The sequence below is a fragment of the Notamacropus eugenii genome, chromosome 2, assembly GCF_028372415.1.
Source record: "Notamacropus eugenii isolate mMacEug1 chromosome 2, mMacEug1.pri_v2, whole genome shotgun sequence".
NCBI classification, from domain to species: Eukaryota; Metazoa; Chordata; class Mammalia; order Diprotodontia; family Macropodidae; genus Notamacropus; species Notamacropus eugenii.
In genome coordinates, this window is record NC_092873.1 from 186,673,773 (window position 1) to 186,696,830 (window position 23,058).

Sequence of the window (23,058 nt, forward strand, 5' to 3'; positions counted from 1 at the left end):
GCCTCTGTGTAACCAAAACTTTCCTTTTACATTTTCAAACCCATTTTTCCTACTACCTATATTCCTGAAATCTAGAGGATGGAAATAAAACAAAGAAGACAAAGCTTTAGCAAGGACAGAATTTACCCAGATCTCCAAAAGGCCCAGAACAGAAGGTCACACTGGCAGCAGAATCAAGCCAAAAACTTGCTAAAGAAGTACAGGTGTTTAAGAAATAAAGCTTGAATTTGGAAGGAGAGGGTAGGAGGATGACTCAGAGTCATTTTTCATAATTTTTATTTTGAGGAAACCCCAGAAGTTACATGACTTACCCAAGATCACAGAGGTGTAGCTACTGACAGAATGGAGACTCAGACTCAGGACACCATCTTTTCTAGTCCTCTAGGCTCACAAAATAGGTATCATCCTCACCTCCTCATTCTCTCCCACCCCCAAAGCCCCATTTTCAATAAATACCAAGATTTGTAAATTTCACCTGATATAGGCTCTCATCACCTCATAGCTGGACTACTGCAATAGCATGGGGGGTTGTTCTGCCTGCCACAAGTCTCTCCACTCCATCATCAAAGTGATTTCTTAAAGCAAGGCTTCTTAAACTTTTCCCCCTTGCAATCCCTTTTCCCGTTTTGGCAGTATTCATTGGTACTGAGTGGCTTGAGGGCATGTGCAGTGCAAAGTGCACATACTGTGTGTTCAGAACCAAGGCTGCAGTGAAGTTGCCTTCTGCAAAACAGGCAAGTGCTGCCAGAAGCACCTTGGAGCCATTACATGGTTGATTTTTAATTAACTTTTAGTCTTTGCACGTTCAGAAACCTTTTACTGTTTGCCAAATTTCTCAACCCACAGTTTAAGAAGCACTTTCCTAAAGCACAGGTCTGACCACCTCATGGTCATTACCCTGCTCAACAAACTCCAGTGGCTCCCTATCACCTTCAAATATAAAATCCTATGTTTGGTGTTCAAATCTCTTTATAACCTCCAATCTCCCCCTTTTCCAGTCTTCTTACATCTTATCCCCTACCCCATAATCTTCAATCCAGTGACACTGGCTTCCTTGCCATTCCTCAAAAAAGACACTCCATCTCCTGCCTCTGGGCATTCTCACTGGTGATCCCCCATGCCCAGAATTCTCTCTCCCTCTTCACCTTTGCCCCCCGGTTTCTGTTCCCTTCTTCTCAAGTCCCAGTTAAGATTCCACCTTCTCTCGAAGGCCTTTCCTGATCTCTCTTAATTCTAGTATCTTCCCTCAGTTTAGTACCTTCAATTTATCCTGCATATATTCTGTTTATACATACCTGCTTGCATATTGTCTCTCCCATTAGACTGTGAGCTCCTTGAGAGTTGATGAATCCATGAAGAAAATATGTATCATTGTGGCAAAGTATTCAAAGAGACTGATGTAGTTGCAAAGGGAACTCTTAGATGAACTAAAATTTTTTATAAAGACATAACAAAGAAGAGATGCGGAGTGGTGTAACTGACAAAATGCTAAACTTGAATCAGAAAGGCCAGGGTTCAAATTGCACCCCAGACAATTACTAGCTTCAGGACCCTAGGTAAATTATTTAACCTCTTTGGGCCTCAGTTTCCTCATCCATCCAGTGATGGTACTGGACAAGATGACCTTTCATGCTCCTTTAGCTCTTAATCTGTTATTCTGTAATTCTTTAAGCAAAGGCTTTTAGTTGAGGTTGAATATAAGGAAATGGTAAATGGTAAAAGAGCATTGAAAAGGTCAAACCCTGGAGAAAAGATAAACAGAAAGGGCTGGGCACTGTCTCTTTTAAAGCTTTGTTCCTTGGACTGATGCAAAGTGAAATGTACTATGTACAAAGTAACAGCAACATATACATATATCTATATATGTTGTCACATATATATACATACGCACACACACAAACAGACACAGACACAGACACACAAATGAAAATGAAGTAAAAGAAGTCTGCTTCAACCTGTATTCAGACACCATCAGTTCTTTCTCTGGAGATGGATAGCATTTTTCACCATAAATCCTTCAGAGTTTTCTTGGATTGTTGTACTGCTGAGAAAAGCTAAGTCATTCACAGCTGATCATCTTACAAAGTGATATTCCTTAAGCAAAGGTTTGACTATCACTTTCCTTGATCAATAAACAACAATGGCTCCCCATTACTTCTAGGAGCAGATACAAACTCCTTGGTTTGGTATTTAAAGTCCCTCACAATTTGCCTCCAACCTATATTTCTAGGCTTATTCTACATAATTCTGCTTTATCCATTACTCTCTAACGCAGCCAAACTAGGATTCTTGCTATTTTTACACAAGATGTTCCCTCTCCTATTTCTGGGCCTGGAATGCATTCCTTCCTTACCTCTTCCTGTTAGAATCCTTAGTTTCCTTCAAAACTGCTACCTCCTACATGAGACTTTTCCTGCACCCCCTTGCTGTGCCTACACTAATTGTAGACATGCTGTTTTCTTTGATAAAAGCAAGCTCAAGGGTGGTTACTATTTCTTTTTTGTCTGTATCCCCAGCACAACGCCTGGGTGCAGTCAGTACTTAAAAAAAAATGTTTATTGATTGATTCTTGATTTTTTTAGTCTCCCTCACACCCCATGTACAATTAATGATGTCTTATTGATTCTGCCTCCACAACATCCTTCGAATAAATCCCTCTCTCTCCAGGCACACCACAACTACCCTCCTCATCTCTTACTTGTGCTATTGTACTTGCCTAATTGGCTTACCTGCTTCAAGCCTCTAAGCCAAACTCCAGAAGGCTGCCAAACCGATATCTTTAAAGTACAGAACTGGTTATAACTCATCTGTCTACAAAACTTCAGCAACTTCTTATTATTTCCAGGAAAAAAATTATAAATTTCTCCATTTTTTGGCATTTAATTTCCTTCTCAATCTGTCTGCAGCCAATCTGTTCAGACTCCCTCTTTCAGGCAAGTTTCAGTCTGGCCATGCTGGCCTATTGGTTCTTGGTGTACAACATCCCATCTCATGCCTCCTCACCTTGTCACAGGATGCTGACCTTATGACTGGAACGCTCTCCCTGACACCTCAGACTTCTGGTCTCCCTATTTCTCTTTAAGGGTCAGTTTAACTGTCACTACCTACAATAGTTCTTTCCTGAGCCTACTGTTAGTGCCTTTCCTCCAAATTAATTGTATTTATTTGGCATACATTTTTCTGCATACATGTTGTATCCCTCCAATAGAATATAAATTCCTTGAGGGTAGGGACTGTGCCTAGCACAGGTTGTTGCACAGTTAGTGTTTAATAAATGCTTGTTAATTTTCTTTTTAAATTAAAGTGAACTTTTATATTTAATTTTAATGTGAATAAATTTGTAAATGACTTTAAACAGAAATGCATGATCTTTATTCAATTTTTCCTACTCATAGGCTTCATTTTTTGTCTTCTGGAGATGCAAAAAGTCTAATCACTGGTCCTTCAGGCATTAAAAGATAGCTATCATGCTTCTTCCTCAATCTTTTCCCAACAATTCTCTTTTCCAAATAATTCAGCCAGCCATCCTCAATTCCTTCAATTTTTCCTGAGATGACATAATTGTAAGACCTCTCATCATTCTGTTTTCTTTTGACATATTAGGGGTGTGCTAGTGCCAGCTTGAACTGGCTCATGAGAGGATTGTTAAACTTCCACATGGACATTTTATAAACAAATGCTACAAGTCATGGCCTGATTTATTGTTTTGTTGTTTGTTTAGATTTCTAAATTCTCTTTTCCAGACTCTTGTCTGATTGGCAGCCATGATAAAAACATAATTTGTGTCCCCAAGATCTTCAATTTCTTGCCCAATATTCATAATTTTCTGCCATCTCTTGTTTATGTTATCATTCTTAGTTTTGCGTTACCTGTGATTTAGATAAGCATGCTATGTGTCTTAATGTTACTTGTAGAGAATGTGATAGAAACATTTTCCTGGTTAGCTATAAGTTGTACTGATTAATCTCTGATGTGTTTTCTAATTCTTTTTTTATTTTATTTTTCATTTTTAACACAGTTTATAACAGATAAAACAATTCAAACTTTTGGTCAGGTGATCCTCCTTTTTAAAGCATTTACAATACGGACCACAAAAGAATTTATTTTTTTAAACATTAACCAACTGAGACACAAATAATATTTATGTTGCTAACTTCACAACCTCTTGATCTAATTGTCTCCACAGTATTACTAAGAATTAAAGGACCCTAACTTGTTGTTGTTGGTCTAAAGTCCTATGCCTAATAGCTTAATTTTAGACTTAACCTTGGATGTTCCCCTACCAACAATCTATAATTTAATAGATCTGGTATTAAGCTTACAAACCTTTTGACTATAGGAAATTGCCACTAAGAGTAGGGACGTTGCAGGGATACAATATCTCCCCAACTTCATGTCAGTTCCAGGCAGGAGTAGATTGTCCACCTGCATTCAGTCAGGCTTAAAGTCTGCCAGGTGTCAGTGGGGAAATTGAGTCAGGAGAATCCTACCTCAGCCCAGGCTGAACAGCAGCTCTCCCACCCTTCCATGAGATCACCTTTTGCAGTTCATACCAGCATCTCACAGGCTTACTGGCATCATGGATTGGAGGCTCAGACCACCTTTCTTGCTATCCATACCTGGAGTTAGACTCAGAAGAACAGTCACTTAATAGTCCCATAGCATCTAAAAATGGCAAGTTCCAATAACCAGGTTTCAAATATGATTATAATTTCACTTTGGCTAAGGAAAATCTTTTGAGGCAAGTTTTAAGTGGCTTACATGCCTTTCTATACATGTTCTACTTCCTGATTAAACAGCAATCATAAAATCAAATTTACTGTTTAAACCTTAACTTTTCCATCAATGCCAAATTTTACCTGAGGTTACCTTCTTCTAGGAAATTTAGACTAAAATTTTTTACCTTAAACTAAAGATGTCTCTAATTTAGTCTCAGTAATTAATTCAGTCAATTGTTTTAATACCAATTGCTTTTACCTCACTTTGTACCATGTCCAACTTTTCTCCCCATCACTCCCCTCCCCCTACTTCCTAATATCTTGCATTCTGATTACTCCTTCCCTCAATGTACCCTCCCTTCTATCACACCCCACCCTTCCCTTATTCCCATCTTCTCTCTTTTCTTGCAGGGCAAGATAAATTTCTATACCCTATTCTCTGTATTTCTTATTACCCAATTATACGCAATAAAAATTCTCAACATTCGTTGCTAGTACTTTGAATTCCAACTTCTCTCCCCCACCCCTCCCCAACCCCACTGAGAAGGCAAGCAATTCAATACAGACTAAAAATGTGTCATTTTGCAAAAGACTTCCATAATAATCATGTTGTGTAATACTAATTATATTGGCCTCTGTCCTACTCTATCCCCCCTTATTCTTCTCCCCATAACTGACCTTGTCCTTTCTCGAAAGTTTTTATCTCTAGTAACTCCCTTCTCCCATTTGCCCTCCCTTCTATCACTCCCCTCACCCCACTTGTTGCCTCCTCCTCTACTTTCCTGTGCTGTGATATAACGTTTCATACCAAATTCACTGAGCATGTTATTCCCTCCTTCAACCACATGTGGAGAGAGTAGCTTCATTTCTCCCCTCTCCCCTTCTCCCTTTTCTCCTCCATTGAACAAGCTTTTTCTTATCTCTTTTATGAGTTACAGCCTGCCCTGTTCCATTTCTCCCTTTCTCTTCCCGGTATTTTCCTCCCTCACCCCTTAATTTTTATTTTATTTTATCTTTTTTTGTGTGGATATCATGTCTTCTGATTCAACACATCCTGTACTCTCTGTCTATATATGTGTATATGTATATATGTGTGTGTGTATATGTGTGTGTGTATGTACAATCTCTCCATCTACCCAAATACTGAGAAAAGATTCAAGAGTTATAAATATTTTCTTTCCATGTAGGAATGTATACAGTTCAGCTTTATGATTTTTCTTTCCTGTTTACCTTTTCATGCTTCTCTTGATTCTTGTATTGTAAAGTCAAATTTTCTATACAGATCTGGTCTTTTCCTCAATATGAACGATTGAAAGTCCTCTACATCATTGAATGACCGTTTATTCCCTTGAAGTATTATACTCAGATTTGCTGGGTAGGTAATTCTTGGTTTCAGTCTCAGTTCCTTTGACCTCTGGAATATTCCATTCCAAGCCCTTCAATCCCTTAATGTTGAAGCTGCCAGATCCTGTGTTATCCTGATTGTATTTCCACAGTACTCAAATTGTTTCTTTCTAGCTGCTTGCAGTATTTTCTCCTTGACTTGGGAACTCTGAAATTTGGCCACAATAATCCTAGGAGTTTCTCTGTTCGGGTCTCTTTCAGGAGGTGACTGGTGGAGTCTTTCAATATTTATTTTGCCCTCTGGTTCTAGAACATCAGGGCAGTTTTCCTTGATAATTTCATGGAAGATAATGTCTAGGCTCTTTTTTTGATCATGGCTTTCAGGTAATCCCATAATTTTTAAATTGTTTCTCCCGGATCTATTTTCCAGGTCAGTTTTTCCAGTGAGATGTTTCACATTATCTTCTATTTTTTCAAACTTTTGATTGTGTTTACTAACTGCTTGGTTTATCTCATAGTCATTCATTTCTCTCTCATAGTCACTCAATTCTCTCTTTCAGAGAACTGTTTTGTTCAATGAGCTTTTGAACCTTCTCCTCCATTTGGCTAATTCTGCTTTTTAGCTTTTTGGACCTCTTTTTCCAATTGAGTTAGCCTCTTTTTAAAGCTGTTATTTTCCTCAGCATTTTTTTGGTTCTCCTTTAATAAGCTGCTATCTTGTTTTTTAAGCTCTTCTATTGCCTGAGCCCAGTTTAAGTTCCCTTGGGAGGCCCTGGAGGCAGAGGCCTTGATTTCCTCTGAGAGTATGCCTTGTTCTTCCTCATCCCAAAGGATGGGAGGAGATACTTGTTCCCCAAGAAAGTAACCTTCTATGGTCTTATTTTTTTTCCCTTTTTTGGGTATTTTCCCAGCCAGTCACTTGCCTTCTGAGTTTTCTCTCTAGAACCACCTTGCCTCCAGTTCCACCAAGCCAGCATTGGGGGCTGAGATTCAGATGAGCTGCTCCAAAGCCTCAAGGGCTTTAGGGGGCAGGGCTGCTATTCAGTGTGAGATTAAGATCAGCTGCTCAGGTGGGGACAGGGCTGACATACAGGGCTCAGTTCCCTCAGGGGGTTTCCAATGAGACCTTCAACAATGGATGCAGGCTATTGCCTGCTTTGGAAGCCCCTGTCTGCTGCTGCCTCCACTACTGCCACCTGGGGAGACCTGAGTTATGGGGACACCCTGCTGCCTTCTCAGCCAGCTGAAAAGACCCTCTCACTGACCTTTGGTGCCTATGGGTTGAGGGATCTGCGCTGCCGCTAGAGATTCTGTCTCTAAAGCCTGCTCAGGTCTGCTCCTCTCAGTGCTGTGTGGCCAAGGCTGGGCTGGGCTCTGCTCTGAGTCTGGTGCAACAGACCCTTCCCATCTTTCAGATCACTCTGGGCTAGAAATCTCCTCCACTCCATTATTCTGTGGCTTCTGCTGCTCTAGAATTTGTTGAGAGTTTTTCTTTACAGGTACTTTATGGGCTGTGGGGAAAGAACTAGTGTATGTGCTTCTTTCTATTCCCAATGCTTGTTAAATTGAATTGAATCTTGCGATGCTCAGGTCCTATGTCAAGTTTGAGGAGTCATGGTTTAGTGAAAATACCAACAAATCAGGGGAGTCCAGAAACATTTATTGAGTTGGATTATAATCAGTCAATACTTAAATTAATTGAGGCTATTCACTGGAAGGTCAAAGATGAAGCTGAAGCCTAAATACTTTGTCCACATAATAAGAAGATGTGACTCACTGGAAAAGGCTCTGATGATGGGAAAAGTTGAAGGCAAAAGGAAAAGCGGATGGCAGAGGATGACCTGAATATGGAAACAATGAATATGACCTTGGACAGACTTTTGAGAGATGGTAGAGGACAGGGCCTGGTATGCTGTGGTCCCCAGGGTCAAGAAGAATCAGACACAGACATGAAACGAACAACAATAATGTCCCATGCATTGTGGGAATATGAAGAAAGGAGCTTACAATGTAATGGGGGGAGACAACAGGGAAACAATTATTTACAATTAAGATACACAGTATGAATGGAAGGTAACCTCAGGGAAGCCCCAGCATTAAGAGGGACTAGGAAAGGCTTGATGCCAAAGGTGAGACTTCAGTTAAGTCCTGGAAGGAAAAGCCAGGGAATCCTGGTGGAAGAGACAAGAATTTTAGGTGTGGAGGACAGCCAAATAAGGGGCACAGGACAGTGTGGAGTCTTGAAGGTCCTAGGGACATATAAAACCATTAAGAGTATTCTGAGGGCCATAATGTACAATAATGTACAAAAGAGATTAGATGGTTTTCCTTAGTGCCAGAGAAGTGAACTATGAGCAACAGGAAGAAATCATAGGAAGAATTGTGTTAATAACAAAGACTAAACCAAACCAAACCTCCCTAACAATTAGTACTATTTGGAATTGGATTCTGTAAAAGGCATTCCTGCTTTAGAGAGGGGTTGGATGACTACTGAGGTACCTTCCAGTTCAACAAGTCTATGATTCAAGTGTTTACACTATCAATATTCATTGTAATTTGGAGAGGAAGGCAATCATCACCTGAAGTATATAGCATCAGAATGGAGAATAGTGTGTATGAAGACTTCTTGAATATATGACTTCTTTTCTATGTGTATGTTTCAAAAAAGGAAATTGGAATTGTTATTTTCTAGTGCATTCATACTGCCCTCACACACTTAGCTTACAAGCACAATCAAGAATAGATTTTTGAATGAGAAGTGAGACTGGAATGTCTGGTAACAAGTAAGTTGTATTTATGAATTTGTAAAAGGTAACATATTTAGTGAATTTATGATTAGTTATAATGGTGTCAGAATGTCACAAACTCATATGACACTTCAGTACTTCTAGGAATAGCTAAGATAACATAATCACAATTTTTATTTCTCCTGTGGCTTAGAATGGAATCAGATAACTAGACAGATCATTAAAAATCCAGGATGCTGATCTGCAGTAAGTAGCACCTGTACTCCTTGAGAGAGACAGAGGCCTGCAACTCTCTGAAGATGCCCACTCTCTTTTATTGGGAATCAATAAGATAAGCAGCTAATGACTTCACCTCTCAAAGAGCGAATTACTCATTCTCTACCTGTATGGCTACAAATATACATTATGTGTGTGTGTGTGTGTGTGTGTGTGTGTGTGTGTATATACACACATACATATATACACACATATACATATATATGTATTTTCCCTGATGGCTGTAGGACTGTCACTTAAAACTAAGTTATTGTAGCCCTACACTCACTACTATCACAGAAAGAACAGTGTTAATTGGAAGCAGATACATATAAACAACTTCAGGGTTACCCTGACACCTCATCATTTCCCAACATCTACTTCTTAAAGTACTACGTAAAATAGCTATAGTTTTGTGCTTGTTACCGTTGTTCTGAGGTAGTGTAGGAGGTAAGGGTGGAAAACAGACATGATCAATATTAAAAGTACCAAGGGATAAAAATTTCTCTCCGACTTCTCAAATGGCATAATGGGACACTATGAATACATGATTTCTTCCTTACCAATATAATTAGCTACTCATCTTTCTCTTGCTATAGTGTGAACCTCAATGAGTAATGGAAAAAGACAACTGGATCAAGAATGGCAAGATCTAAGAACAAATTTCTGCAGGTAGAAACTATAAATGTTGGATTAGCTGAAATCTACATAAGCAAGGTAAATATTCTTATGCTAAGATTTTGTATTCTTTCTTTTACAATAACCAACCAGCAAGAATTTGTTTATTAAGTCAATCAATCCACAAACATGTAGTAACAGTATACTATGTGGCAGGCACTGTGCTAACCACTAAAGATACAAAGGCAAAAACATAGTCTACTCTCAAGAAACTCCCAATAAAATGGTGGAAGCAAAATTATAATCGCTGAGAGAAGACACTAGGGACCTGAATAGGGTAGGGCAATGAGAGGCCTCCTGTAGAAGGTGGGGTTTGATCTGAATTATGAGAGAAGCCAGGGGGTGGAGGTGAGGAGAGATGGTATTCCAGGCATGGAGGACAGCAAGTACTTGTAGTAAGAAGACAGAGTGTTGAGTGTGGGAAACAAGTAGGTCAGGGTAGTTGGACTGTAGAATGTGTTGAATGGAGGAAAATATAATAAGCCTTAAAGATAGGAAAAGATCAGAATATGAAGGGCTTTAAATGACAAAGTATTTAACATTTGGCATTGAAGGCAATATGGAGTTACTGTCACTTACTGAACAAGGGGTAATGTTTTGGTAGTAGAATGGAGGATGGACTGGTGGGGAGAAACTTGAGGCAAGTCAATGAAATGATTATTGTAATGGTCAAGGTGAGATTTCCTTAAGACCTTTAATTAGTGTAGTGACTATGTGACTACGTGACTGTGTGTGTGTGTGTGTGTGTGTGTGTGTGTGTGTGTGTGTGTTCGTCCTTCATTGCTGAAGAAGACCATACCATCAGAGAAATAATGACATGACTTGCACTTGACTTTGTTTTGAGTGAGGGAGGGCTGTGCAGGTCACCAGTCTCACTTCTCCTCCAGAGCTATCTGAATCCAGTGACCAAAAATTCATCAGGATGACTGGAGATGATGCAGAATGAGGCAACTGGGGTGACTTACCCAAGGACACACAGTTAGTGAGTGTCAAGTGTCTGAGGTGAGATTTGAACTCAGGTCCTCCTGACTCCTGCACCGGTGCTCTATCCACTGCACCACCTAGCTGCCTCGACTATGTGACTAGAGAAAAAGGGGAATACTAGAGTGATGATATAAATGAGAAAACAAGACTTTGCAATGGACTGGATATGGGGGGTGAGTCTGATTGAAGAGTTGAGGACAACACTGAAGTTGAAAGCTTGGGTGACTGGGAGTGATGGTGTTGCCCTGGAGACTAATAGGAAAGTTGGGAAGAGGAAGGATTTGGGTAAAAAAAAATGAGATATGCTTGGGGCATATTAAATTTAAGATGTCTCTGGGATATCCAGTCAGGATGTGTAAAAGGCAGCTGGTGATATAGGAGATGTGCTCAGGAGAGCAATTATGGCTGGGTATATATATATATATATATATATATATATATATATATATATATATATATAAGATAGATAGATAGATAGATAGATAGATAGATAGATAGATAGATAGATCGATCGATCGATCTGGGAATCACTTGCATAGAGATGATAACTGAACCCATGGGAGATGATGAATTCATGAAGTTAGATTGTATTAAGGGAAGAATATGTCAGGCGCCTGAGATACAAATACAAAAAAGAAAGAAAAAAATCTATTCTCAAAGATGAGGTGTCCCTGTTACTAACCCTCCTCTACAGGACCTCTACATATGTCTTTTTTTCTTACTTTGGCATTTTGATGGATCTGTATATTTCATCTGTGTGGCTACACCCTACCCTAGTTAGTGTCTTCTCTCTGAGATTACAATCCATAGTATGAAGATCATACTATCTCACTCAGTGGGATTCTTATCCACATTTTCCTATAAATGATCTACCCAATGCAGCAGAGGCCTCCATCTTGTTCTTTTAGTATTACAGTATTTATCTACTTAGTCTCATTTTTATAATATAATCCTATTCCAGTCATTCATCTCCTTGATATTAAGCAAGCATGGTGCAGTGGAAAGAATATGTGGAATCATAGTACTTGCATTGAAATATTGGCTCTACTACCTTTGTTTTATGCTTATGACCTTGGACAGGTTACTTTATCAATACTTATTAAGCAATTGCTATATGCAAGGCACTGTGCTAAGTCCTGGGGATACAAAAAGAGGAAAAGAGAGTCCCTGACCTCAAGAAGCTTACAGTCTAATGGGAGAGACAACATACAAACAAATATACAAAGCATGCTATACACAGGAGAAATAGGAAATAATTAATAGAGGGAAGGCACTAGAATGAAGAGGGTTTGGAAAAAGCTTCCTGTAAAAAATGGAGTTTTAGTTGGGACTTAAGAGGAAGTTAGGGAAGTCAGTAGACAGTTGAGAAGGCAGAGCATTCCAAGCAGGCAGACCTCAGTTTCTTCTTCAATAAAATGAGGGTATTGTACTGGACCACCTTTAAGGTCTCTATGATTAAAGCATAGATTTGAAGCATTTTACAAGTGAGGAAACTGAGGTTAAAGGTAAGCAACCTGCTCAAGGGCACATAGGTAGTCAGCATCAAAGCCAAAACATCAGATCTTCTGACTCTGAATCTAGCCCTCTTTCCACCATATCAGAGGCTATGACCCTTACTTTTACATCACATCTCATGTATAAGTTATCCTTGGCAATAGAGCACAATCTAGATGTCCTGAATGCAAATGTCATCATGTTTCGATTATTTGTAATATTAATTCTTCTGAGACTGTGTCATTCAACAATCTACAACTTTAACACATCAAAGGAAAAATGCTAGCTTTAAAAGAGATGGATTCTGTTGGGATCACTTAAAGTATAGTATCAATTCTCAACATTTTCTAGTCTTGCCCAAGAGACACTGTAATGCAGCAGATACTGAGAGGACTTTGAAGCCAGAAAGATCTAGTTTCAAGTCCTGTCGCTGACACCTACTGGCTCCATGATTCTGGTCAAATCACTTAAAGTTTCAGTAATTGTACTCAACTTTCTAAGATTTAAATTGTAGAGAAGGGGCTGGTCCGCTTTGGCAGAAGGAGTTTCTTTACCTGCTTCCCTTTACCAATGAAATCACAGGTTCAGTTCTTATCTCTACCTAGTCCTCTCTCCTTCTCCTTAATTCCAGGCACTGGAAATGACTACCTGTCATTTCATTAGCTATCTGCCTTAATAAGATGACTGTCCAGATGCATATCATGATCTGGGTAATGTATTTTTAATCAACTTTCCCCAATTTTTTTAAAGCAAATATGGGTCGACAGATCTGCTGCTTTACTATAAATTTCAGCAAGGAGTCTTGAGACTTGATGTAAGTAGTGTAATGTCATCTGAGAACAAGAGGATCTGGAGCACCTCACCATCCTGGGAAAAATGTCTTTTACTTGGACTTCGTGCAGGACCCATTTTATGACACTGCTGAACAAACCTAGTGAAAATATCTCTCAGTAAAAAACACTTCATTTTATAAAGTCATAAAGGCTTTGACAGCACAGTACAAAGCTTGGGCAGTTCTACCAACCTTGAAAACAGAGCCTCATCCAAAGAGCAGCTTATTTAAATTCAGAGAAGCTCACCTTCAGAGCTGTTTTAGATTTACCACCTCGTGGTAAAATGTTTTTGACCACAACAATGAGGCACAGAAGAAAGAATGCTGGATATGGAATCAGATGACTTGAGTTCAAATCTCCACTCTGCTAGTTACTACCCACGTGCTTAAGACCAAGTCAGTTAACCTAGGTGGCCCTCAGTTTCCATCTAAACCTATAATCCTATGAAGATCATCTCCTGAAGCAGAAAATATGCAGGGAATACTCATAGTAATAAAATCATGGATGTGGAAGAATGGAAATGTTAGAATTTTACATCTAGATCTTTTGTCATTTATAAGGGCAAGTGGGTTTATTTTCATTTTGAAGTATATAGTCAGTTCTTGCTCTATAGAATTAATTTAAAAATATTAACACGTAATATTCACTTAACACAATTCCAGCAAGTAACATTATACATTTCTGAATTGTTTTTTTTTCAGCAGCCATAAAGAATCCTTCAACAATTTTAAGTCACAGAATCTAATGATGTCTTAGATAAGAGGAAAAGATCTTGTGTACCTCAATTGTTGGTACAACAAAGTAGTTAGTGAGAGCATTAGGGGATGATATTTAAGGCCCTTTCCAGCTCCAAAATACAATGATTTCTATCCTCCCCCTTCCACCTCCATCTCTTTTTCTTTTAGAATGCCTCAGAGCTCACTCAGGGTCCTAGTTTGTTTTAAAATAACTCAATGAGTTGACAGACGGAGCTCCTGGAATTCTGCAGCCTGTGCTAGAGTCTACAGATGGGAAATTGCAGTCAGTTAAAGGGTGGTGCTATTACCATAGCACAATTTTTGAAAGCCTTTGGAAAAAAAAAACTGAATTAATTAGCATTCACCACAGGCACTAGCCTTGTGTTGCAGTATTCCGGGACTTAGATAATAAGAGAATGCAGAATTATAATTTTCTGACTTTTAAATGACAATGTTTCGATTCATTAAAAATCTAGGTTTCTATGAAGAAGAAATTGTACCTGCTCCTTGACAATGCTCTCATACAATGGAATGACAGTGTTTTAAGCAATCATGAAACATATATTGAAATAAGTCAAACACTACTAGCATCACTCTATATAGAATTAATTTTAGGTTACCTCTCTGATCTGCTTAATCCACATTTCTCTTCCAAGAAATTCCTGATGTAAGACTACAGGAGCTGAATTTAAATTAAATGCTACGAAGCCACCGCTCTTCCCTCTAATAAAAGGCTGGAGGTCAGAGTTTATCTGGAGACAATGGACAAAAAGAGTTATGTTAGAGTATTGTAACCTGAAACACTTATAACTAGTATATTTTAGTCATGAGAAGAGACATTATAGTAACTGAAAAAGACTAAAGAAAGGACTTTTTAGATGAAAATATTGTGTAGATGAATGTTTTGAAATATACTAACCTTCAAATTTATCTGAGGCTATTTTTTCCTTTTATAACTCCCCTCTAGCTTTTATTTATTTTTAAAATTAGAAGCAAGGATTTGGTAAACATCCTTTCTTGATAAAATTCTACATATTTTATAAACATTCTCCTCAAATCTGTTTAGTTTTATTGTAAGAGAAAAAAGTCACCCCCGCCCTCCATGAAAACTATTTTCTCCAGTGAAATGCTTGACTAGCATCTGTGAGATATATACTATTAAATATATTTAGAAATTAGTTTTAAAAAAATGAACCCTGAAATTGCTAATCTCAGGGTGTTTGCTTTATTCTGTACATTAAAAACAGCAATTAGAACTAAAGCATTTTCATGTTTCTCAATAACCTCTAAGCTTTCATTAACTTCCCTCAATTTCTAATTTTCAAGCAGTCATAAAGGAATAATAACAAAAACTTCCATCTTCTTGCGAATGTCCTTCCAATTGTGTGAATGGCAGCATTTACTCATTATATCATAATTTCCAGTAGTTCTGTCAGGAGCCACTTAAGGTAGTAGGAAAAGAAAGACATTCCAAATACACTGTAAGTAAATGGTGGCTTTTTATGAAAAGTACATAGTATCATGTTATACAGTCTATATTATATAACAGATAATGATTAAATGACTGATGAGTCTTAAGTACATGCTAAACATTTTTGAGACCTAAAAGGTCATTAAGTACTAAAAGGTTCCACATATGTCATTTTAGTTATTTAAACACTGGATAAAGAGAAAGGGTATGCCAATACCTTATGACTCATAGACATGTGCTTTCCATACTGAAATGCCATATCCTGGACCTCAGTATCATGCTTTGCTAATTCCATTGCAGCTTGGCAGCTTTTTGCTAGCAAGGCACTATGGGAGAGGAAAATCTGCTCCTTCCAAGTCGATATTCCGATATCATCTGTGATACAGTTTTCCTGAAAATGCAACAAAAGCCAAGATGAAAAAGCTTTAAAAAAATTTTTTTTAAGTGGCTCAACTGTTTCAGTTGCTGAAGAAGATAGGACTAGGCAACAAACACTACAAACTATTTTTCACTTGTAGGTGATAAAAGGAAAAATGCCAAGACTTGACCTCAAAAGTCATTGCTTTTAAAACAATGGAGAAGACAAAAATTAGAGGAAATACGATAAATGTCAGTTTCAGAGCCAGGGAACTGTTACTTTTAAATGGATAACCCAGAACAAACTGAGGTGAAATGAAGCAACATGGGACTTAGAACCAAACTCTTTGTTGAGAGAGGTCTGTTGCACCCCCAAATCTATGAAATCTTATGTAAGACTACAACTACCAACGAGAAAGAAAAGGACAAGGGAATCATGGGGAAAAAATTCTCTGGTCCCACAGTATAGGGGGCATGGATTATTTCACAGAAATACACCAAGGCCAGTTACTATGTTAAGATGTTGCAAAGGGAGTATATACAAAGGGTAATTATGTGCTTTCAGGTAATCTATGGATACCTGCTTTCATCTTTAAACTATTAAAAACCATAAAGCAAACTGAAAAAGAACTACTATTTGAAGTTTAATCCCATACCACAAACTTACCTTAAAACTCTGACCAACCAGAACCCTCAATAATTGTGATTTTAAAAAAAATACTCATTTCCACTTTGAAGGGAAGGAGCAAGAAAGTAAGTTTATACTAGGGATTCAGTCTAGGAAGCAATACCTTCTCCTTTAAAAAAAAGTCCCTTATGGAAGGAAGATTACCGGATTTAGAGTCACCAAGGTCTGGGTTCAAGAGTTCATCTTACCACTTCTAGGGTCTGCGATTTCAGGCAGAACACTTAACGTCTGTGAGCCTCAGTTTCCTCGGCTATAAAACATGGAGTCAGATGAGAGGATGTCTGAGGTCACTTGTAGTTCTAGCCTTCTGAGGCTATGATTTTATATTCTGGGTCTTAGCATACAATTCAGTTCATTCTTTTACAAAGGGTGGAGAACTTTTAATTTAGGGCTGAAGTCGGGTGGTAAATCTAGTTAATCTTTCCTAGGTTTATAACAACAAAGTGGCACCGTGAGTGTTATTTTGGGAGGATCATGCTGGTAATCTATATCCATATACTGCTTTAGTATTAAAGAGAGCCTTCTACACATTCATTCCTGGGAAGTAGGTAGTGCAAATATCCTTTCAACAGATGAGAAAATTGAGTTGTGGACAGATACGGTGACTTATCGATGGTGGAGGAACTCGAATATGAACTTGTTTTCAAATCCTTTTTTCTCCACTACTCCAACTCATATAAGAGGGATGCTGTTCTATAAATTCATTCTTTTGCTTTGTAAAATGAGATGAAACACTTTACTCAAGAGTGGAAAGTCAGCGTATATCTTTATTGAACGTGAAGGGGACAGAGAGGATTTCAATAAATTCATGGTTCCAAACTTTTTACTAAAAACTTCAAGCCATGCTTATCTCCTGTGTAATGTGTAGGTTAAAAAAAAAATTGTAGTAAATAGTAATGAGTCATCTTTACTCCCCCCTCTGTTTTTCTGTCTTTACTCATCAATTCCTTTTCTTCATCTCCTGCCTTTGTGACAATAATAGAGAACTAAAATTGAAAATTAATTGTTTGTTTCCTTTATTAGGAGTTTTTTATTTTCTGTAGTTAATTTTAAAAGTTGCTAAGTAAAGTCTTCTCTCTGTTGCTTAAAAACTTCTACTAAATAGTTTTTGGCTTGGCATTCCTCATTTCATTTTTCTGTGGATCATCTGCTCTCTACAGAGGGAAAGGATTCCCCAGACTTATACCTTCTAAAATGACAATACTGTGCAATTGGAATTCATATTCAGAATAATGAACCTTAGATACTCTAAGATTTCTAATTATTAAAGAGTCACATGTTCAGCATATGGAATTTACCCAATCAGAAGACTATTAGACTTGAGAAACTTTTAAAAATAAAGGGTTTAAACAAAACATTTTCCAACAATCCTCATTTATATTGAAATAAAAAAACCTAAAATCTAACCTTTGCGTGCTTTATTGAAGTATTGTGGTACATTTATGAATAGGATCTAAATCAGACACTATCGCTTTCTAAAGCTATTATCTGTAAAGAAACTGGTAACAAATGAAATTTAATCCCTCCATTAATCTCTAATCTGCCTGTCATGTGTACATGCTAAAGGGTGCTAGGTTACAGGGCAAAAGAGAATATGTGACTAATGGGAAATGTATCAGAATTCTGAAATGCAAAGAAAATGATAAGATGAGTATTACATTGAAATTCATTGTTTACTGACACTCCATTACCCATTGTAGGCAGGAAGGTGACAGGAGCAAATATAATCTGGGTTTTACACATATCTTGTAATACTGTATTAGATTTCTGTGCCACTCTACTAATATTCATTCTAGACTTGCTTTACAGAATACATGAAAAAATCACTAATAGCATTTACATTAGTGGAACTTCTAATTTTGAGAATGGAGCTATGCATACCTACATACATTTTTTGCTCCAAATTAAATTCAACAATTTCAACGGACAAAAATCTATTTTCTTTTTCATGCCTTCCCTTTCTTTTAAAACACATATCAGCTAAGACTGCAGTTTCTAGAACACAATTAGGGGTGGGGTTCAGAAGAGTATATATCATTGAACAATTTAGGTAGCAAGAAAATTCCAACCATGGAAACCACTGGACTGTTCTTGTGTTCACATTTATTACACACTGGGATCAAGCAATACATGAGACGCACACAATAACCCAGCAAATAGGGAAACAGATTAAGGATCTTGAGATTTAAGGTCTCTACCACTGAACTGCTTTATAACTTTTTAACAAGTCACTGACCTTATGCTCACACAGTTGCAAACCAGATAAAAGAACAGAAATTTAGAATGGAAGAATCATGTCTGAGGCATGAAAAGAAAGAACAGTAGATTTTGTGATGTGAATGGAAAATGGAACTTAGCTGCTGGAGACATGAATTTAAAACAACCATCAAACGACAGACCCATTTCACAGGGATATAATATGTCTGTGGCAGAGGTTATCTTGGAAGCCATTACTTTGAAAGATGGACAGAATGAAGAATTATACAAACACACATCTGTCAGCTTGTAATACAGCATTCTTAATAAAAAAGCTGATAGTGAAACTTTGAACCCTTTCTTCCTTAAACCTAATATTGCTCTAATATTTTCTTTGCAAATAAATGCTCCTATGTTACTAATTGTATATACACTTTGCTAAAATGCCATGCATATTCATACAAAAATCATAGTATATTCATATCTAGCCATTTCACTTAAAAATGAATTTAAATTGTATGAGATACCTTCCATATTCATGGTGGCTCCATTCTGAATAACCCTTCAGAGAAACAAATCTGTGAATAGCTGAATTATATTCTAAGCTCCTCCTTATAAGTTACTGAAGTGAGATGGCCAACAAAATTCCCAGAAAAGATTAGGCAATGTAATGGTGGCTCTGGCATTAGGAAGACTTGAGTTCAAATCTTGCCTCAGATACTTAGTAATTGTAAGATGCTGGGCAAATCCCTTAACCTCTCTCTACCTTGATTTCCCTATCTGTAAAATGAGGGGTTTGGATTCAATGATCTGTAAAGTCCCTTACAGATCTAAATCTATGAACCCATGATCTGGAAGAATCTCTGAGAGGGCTGCTTACTTGTACAGTGAGATCATCTTGGAACCTAAAATGGGTACATGACCCAATTAAGGATTTGGGGATGAATTTACATAAATTTATCACCTATCAGTAAAAGTGTAAACCTTTAATCAGAGCCATGCGTGGAATGAACTGCCTTTATTGAAAATAACATGGAAGCTGCAAAATACATATTAGTTGATATTTATGCCATTTCATCACTCATCTGCACTTGAAGTTGACAACCTGTTACTTTGGTCACACTTCCTGGAAGAGCTTGGCTTGTTTAATACTTACATTTTCTTCATTTTTTTCAAATATTCCTTGGCAAGGCCATAAGAAAAGCCTTTGGGTTGCCAAGAGAGATTTCATAGTCTTTTTTATACATACACGTTTATGACTTATCACCACCAAAGTCCTTGATATTGTCAAATGGTTCAACAACAGAAATACACAGGGTTTTATTAATGGAAGTGACACAGAAGATGCATTACTATCTGTTTGTCACTGTACCTTAAGGACAGCGGTCTTTTTAATTTGACTTCTAGTTAAAAGCATCTATATGTAATTTCTCCTCCATTAGAATGTAAAATTCTTGACTGATTTTCTTTTTGTATCTTCAGCATTTAGCACATTGTAAACTCTTAATAAATGCTTTTCATTCATTCATTCATTCATTCATTCATTCATTCATCAGTAATTAGTCCTACCCATAGTAAATTTATATTCTGTGATGTTGCATGATGCTCACTACGTCCTGTATCTTCTGATTCTCTTATAAAATAATAATGAAACAACAATAATAATCACTATTATTTATGTAGCACCTTAAGATTTGCAAGACATTGATTAAGTATTATCTCATTTTATCCTCACAGCCACCCTGGGAGGTAGATGCTATTGTAATCTCCACTTTGCAAATAAGGAACTTGAGGTAGAGAGGTTAAGTGACTTGGCTAGTATCTGGAGTAGGATTTGAACTCAGGTTTTCCTGAATCTAGATGCAGAGCTTGATCCATAGTGCTACCTAGCTTCCCCTAAGCTTTTTTTTAGAAGAAAATATTTATGATATACTGTATAGGAGTTCCCTAGATACCTGTGTCCTTTTTTAGTTCTCAAACCTTTGCCACTCTTTCCAACACAACTTTTGCTCTACTCTTCTATGCCTATATTTGTAATGAAATCACTTACTACTGAAGTACATAATGACTTGGAGAGCTCTATGACAAAATTCTTCAATGTCTGGAAAAGTTACTGGCATATAAAATGCAACTGTCTTCACTGTAATCTTTTTGCTTAAGCTCATCATCCATACTATGAGATAAGATGACCAAGTGTTCCATGTTTCTTGTTGCCTTAAGGCACATGAGGAAACCAACTCCACCAATGTCTTTGTTGCTTCTTCTAAGAACATGGTGTGGAGATGGTCAGTGGCATACAAGACTCAGAAGTACCTGCCTACCAAGCCGAAAAGGCTTCAGACACAGTTAGTGACAGTCTCTCAGTGGACAACTCAGTCAGGAAGTACCATGTTAAAGGCTTACTGTATGCCATGCACTATGCACACAGGCCTGAGGCCCAGCCTCGTGGAAGTTCTGAGAGATTTCTCACCAGGTGAGCTGCAAGTTAAAGGGTTTTTTGGCCTGAGTAAATCCCAATGCTATCTGCATTGATGAAAAGTAACAACAAAACTGATGAAATCACAGATATTAGAAATATTTACAATTTGTTGTTCACTCGTTTTCAGTTGTGTCCATTATGGCAAAGATACAAATGTTTGCCATTTCCTCCTCCAGCTCATTTTACAGATGGGCCAACAGGATTAAGCGACTTGCCCAAGGTCACACAGCTAGTAAGTATTGGGAAGCTAGATTTGAACTCAGGAAGATGAGAATTCCGGCTCCAGGCTCAGCACTCTATCCATTGTGCCACCTAACTGCCCAATAGTTATTCTTTATTAGAGGCACAGGGAAAAGAGTCCTGGACTTCGAGTCAGATAGACTTGCCTCTGATCCATACTGTTTATATCGCCCTAGGTAAGTTACTTAGCTTCCCAGTGCTCTAAGCAACTCTATGACTGTAAGTTGCAGAGAAAATGCCAACATTAGTACAGAGTTTCCTCATTAAAGAGTTCTGAAAACCAATGAAATCACAGATCTAGTCCTTGTTCCTAGTCTTTGAACCTTACTTATATCATGGACCTGTTCTCAGAAAATGGTTTGTTACTACATTCATAATTGTTTTTATTTTTCTGGAGGCAATCTGGTTTAACTGATTTGCCCAGGATGACACAGCTAGTAAGTATCTGAGGCCAGATTTGAACTCAGGTCCTCCTGACTCCAGGGCCGGTTGCTCTATTCACTGAGCCACCTAACTGCCCCTATTCGTGTCTTTTAAACAATTTAAATAAGCAAATTGTTTGACCTTTCAAGTGGCTTGTAAAACTCAAAAATATTACAAAAATATAATTTATTATTAATACCAAGCAAAACTGTTAAAATATCTGTCTTTCAAGGTTGTTGTGTGGTACTGACTAATAATTTGTAAAGCTTGTACCCAAATTCTGCATAGATTTAAATTTAATACTATTCCTTCCCCTTCAATAACAACAAAAAAAACCTCACACCCGTCTGACCCATTCTGAACTCAATGGCTTAACTAATCAAAAATGGCTACATTGAGCAACTGTAACTTTTCCATCTTTTCACTTCATAGCCAATTCTGACTCAAGCTGACATTCCTCTGTCTGATGGGTAATGCTTTTACCTCATACCAAGTTTGCTTGTTTCTTTTCTCCTTTGAATCTAAATCATTCCTGAAGACATCCGCACAATAGACTTTAATTCTGAATCAATTTCAACATTTTCATGTTCAATGGATGATTTAAGAGAGACTGTCTACTTCAAAGAAAAAAAGATGTCAGTAAAATTATAGGTATTTATCATTATCACCATTGCCATCATCAAAGTCTTGGATTTGTGACTGATGTTAGTGCTAACAGATGCCCAACAAGCAGTAAAACATGACACAGCATGTTTTATTAGCTCATTAATACATGCCTTGGGTATAATGTGAGGGACAAGGTTGTGAGTAAATGAACCAATAAAATATACCCTGGAGTATTTTAATGCTTTCATATAGCACTTAATGTTCACTTTTTAAATCTCTTAAAATCCATTTTTCATTTTTAAACCTATCTATTCTGAATTTTTAACTTGAAAGAAAGCAAAATGTATTTCTCCTATTTCCAAACTATTTGTGAAAACTTTAAAACTTTAAATTTTAATTCTCTTTCACTTCATAGAGTTAATTAAATCATGCATTCTTAGACCTCCTCTTCCATTCTACTAGTACTCCCTTCTATGTTTTTTAATTGCTATATTTTGTCAAGCAATAGCTATTATATGGTGTGCACAGTGAGAATAGTTTTCATGTGCTGTACGGAACCTTGAAGACCAAGGCCCAAACCTCAGTCTATCTCCCCAGCATCCAAAGCCAGCCTTTCACATCACATTCTAGTTCTGGCCAGGGCTCAGGTCCCCAGCTCCCCTGGCCTGGTTCCCTAGGTCCCTACAAACTATATTTCCCCCCAATCATGAAGCTCAGTGCTATTGCTCAAGGGCAGAAATGCTGTGCTTATGGGAGTTATGCTTTCTCAGGGAAACAGATTTGAGTGAATTTGTAAGAATCCACTGTA

The 23,058-nt window shown here is 37.6% G+C and overlaps 1 protein-coding gene across 1 annotated transcript in view; it reads right to left on the reverse strand.

Annotated features, from left to right (window-relative positions):
* The window catches only part of PDSS2 (decaprenyl diphosphate synthase subunit 2), a 284,652-nt gene that overhangs the window by 45,447 nt on the left and 216,147 nt on the right, over positions 1–23,058 (reverse strand). The window contains exons 5-6 of the mRNA XM_072642982.1: positions 15,479–15,652; positions 14,411–14,542 (exon numbers count right to left, since the gene is read on the reverse strand). Of these exons, the coding sequence (XP_072499083.1) occupies positions 14,411–14,542; positions 15,479–15,652 (306 nt within the window). The remainder of the gene's footprint in view (positions 1–14,410; positions 14,543–15,478; positions 15,653–23,058) is intronic.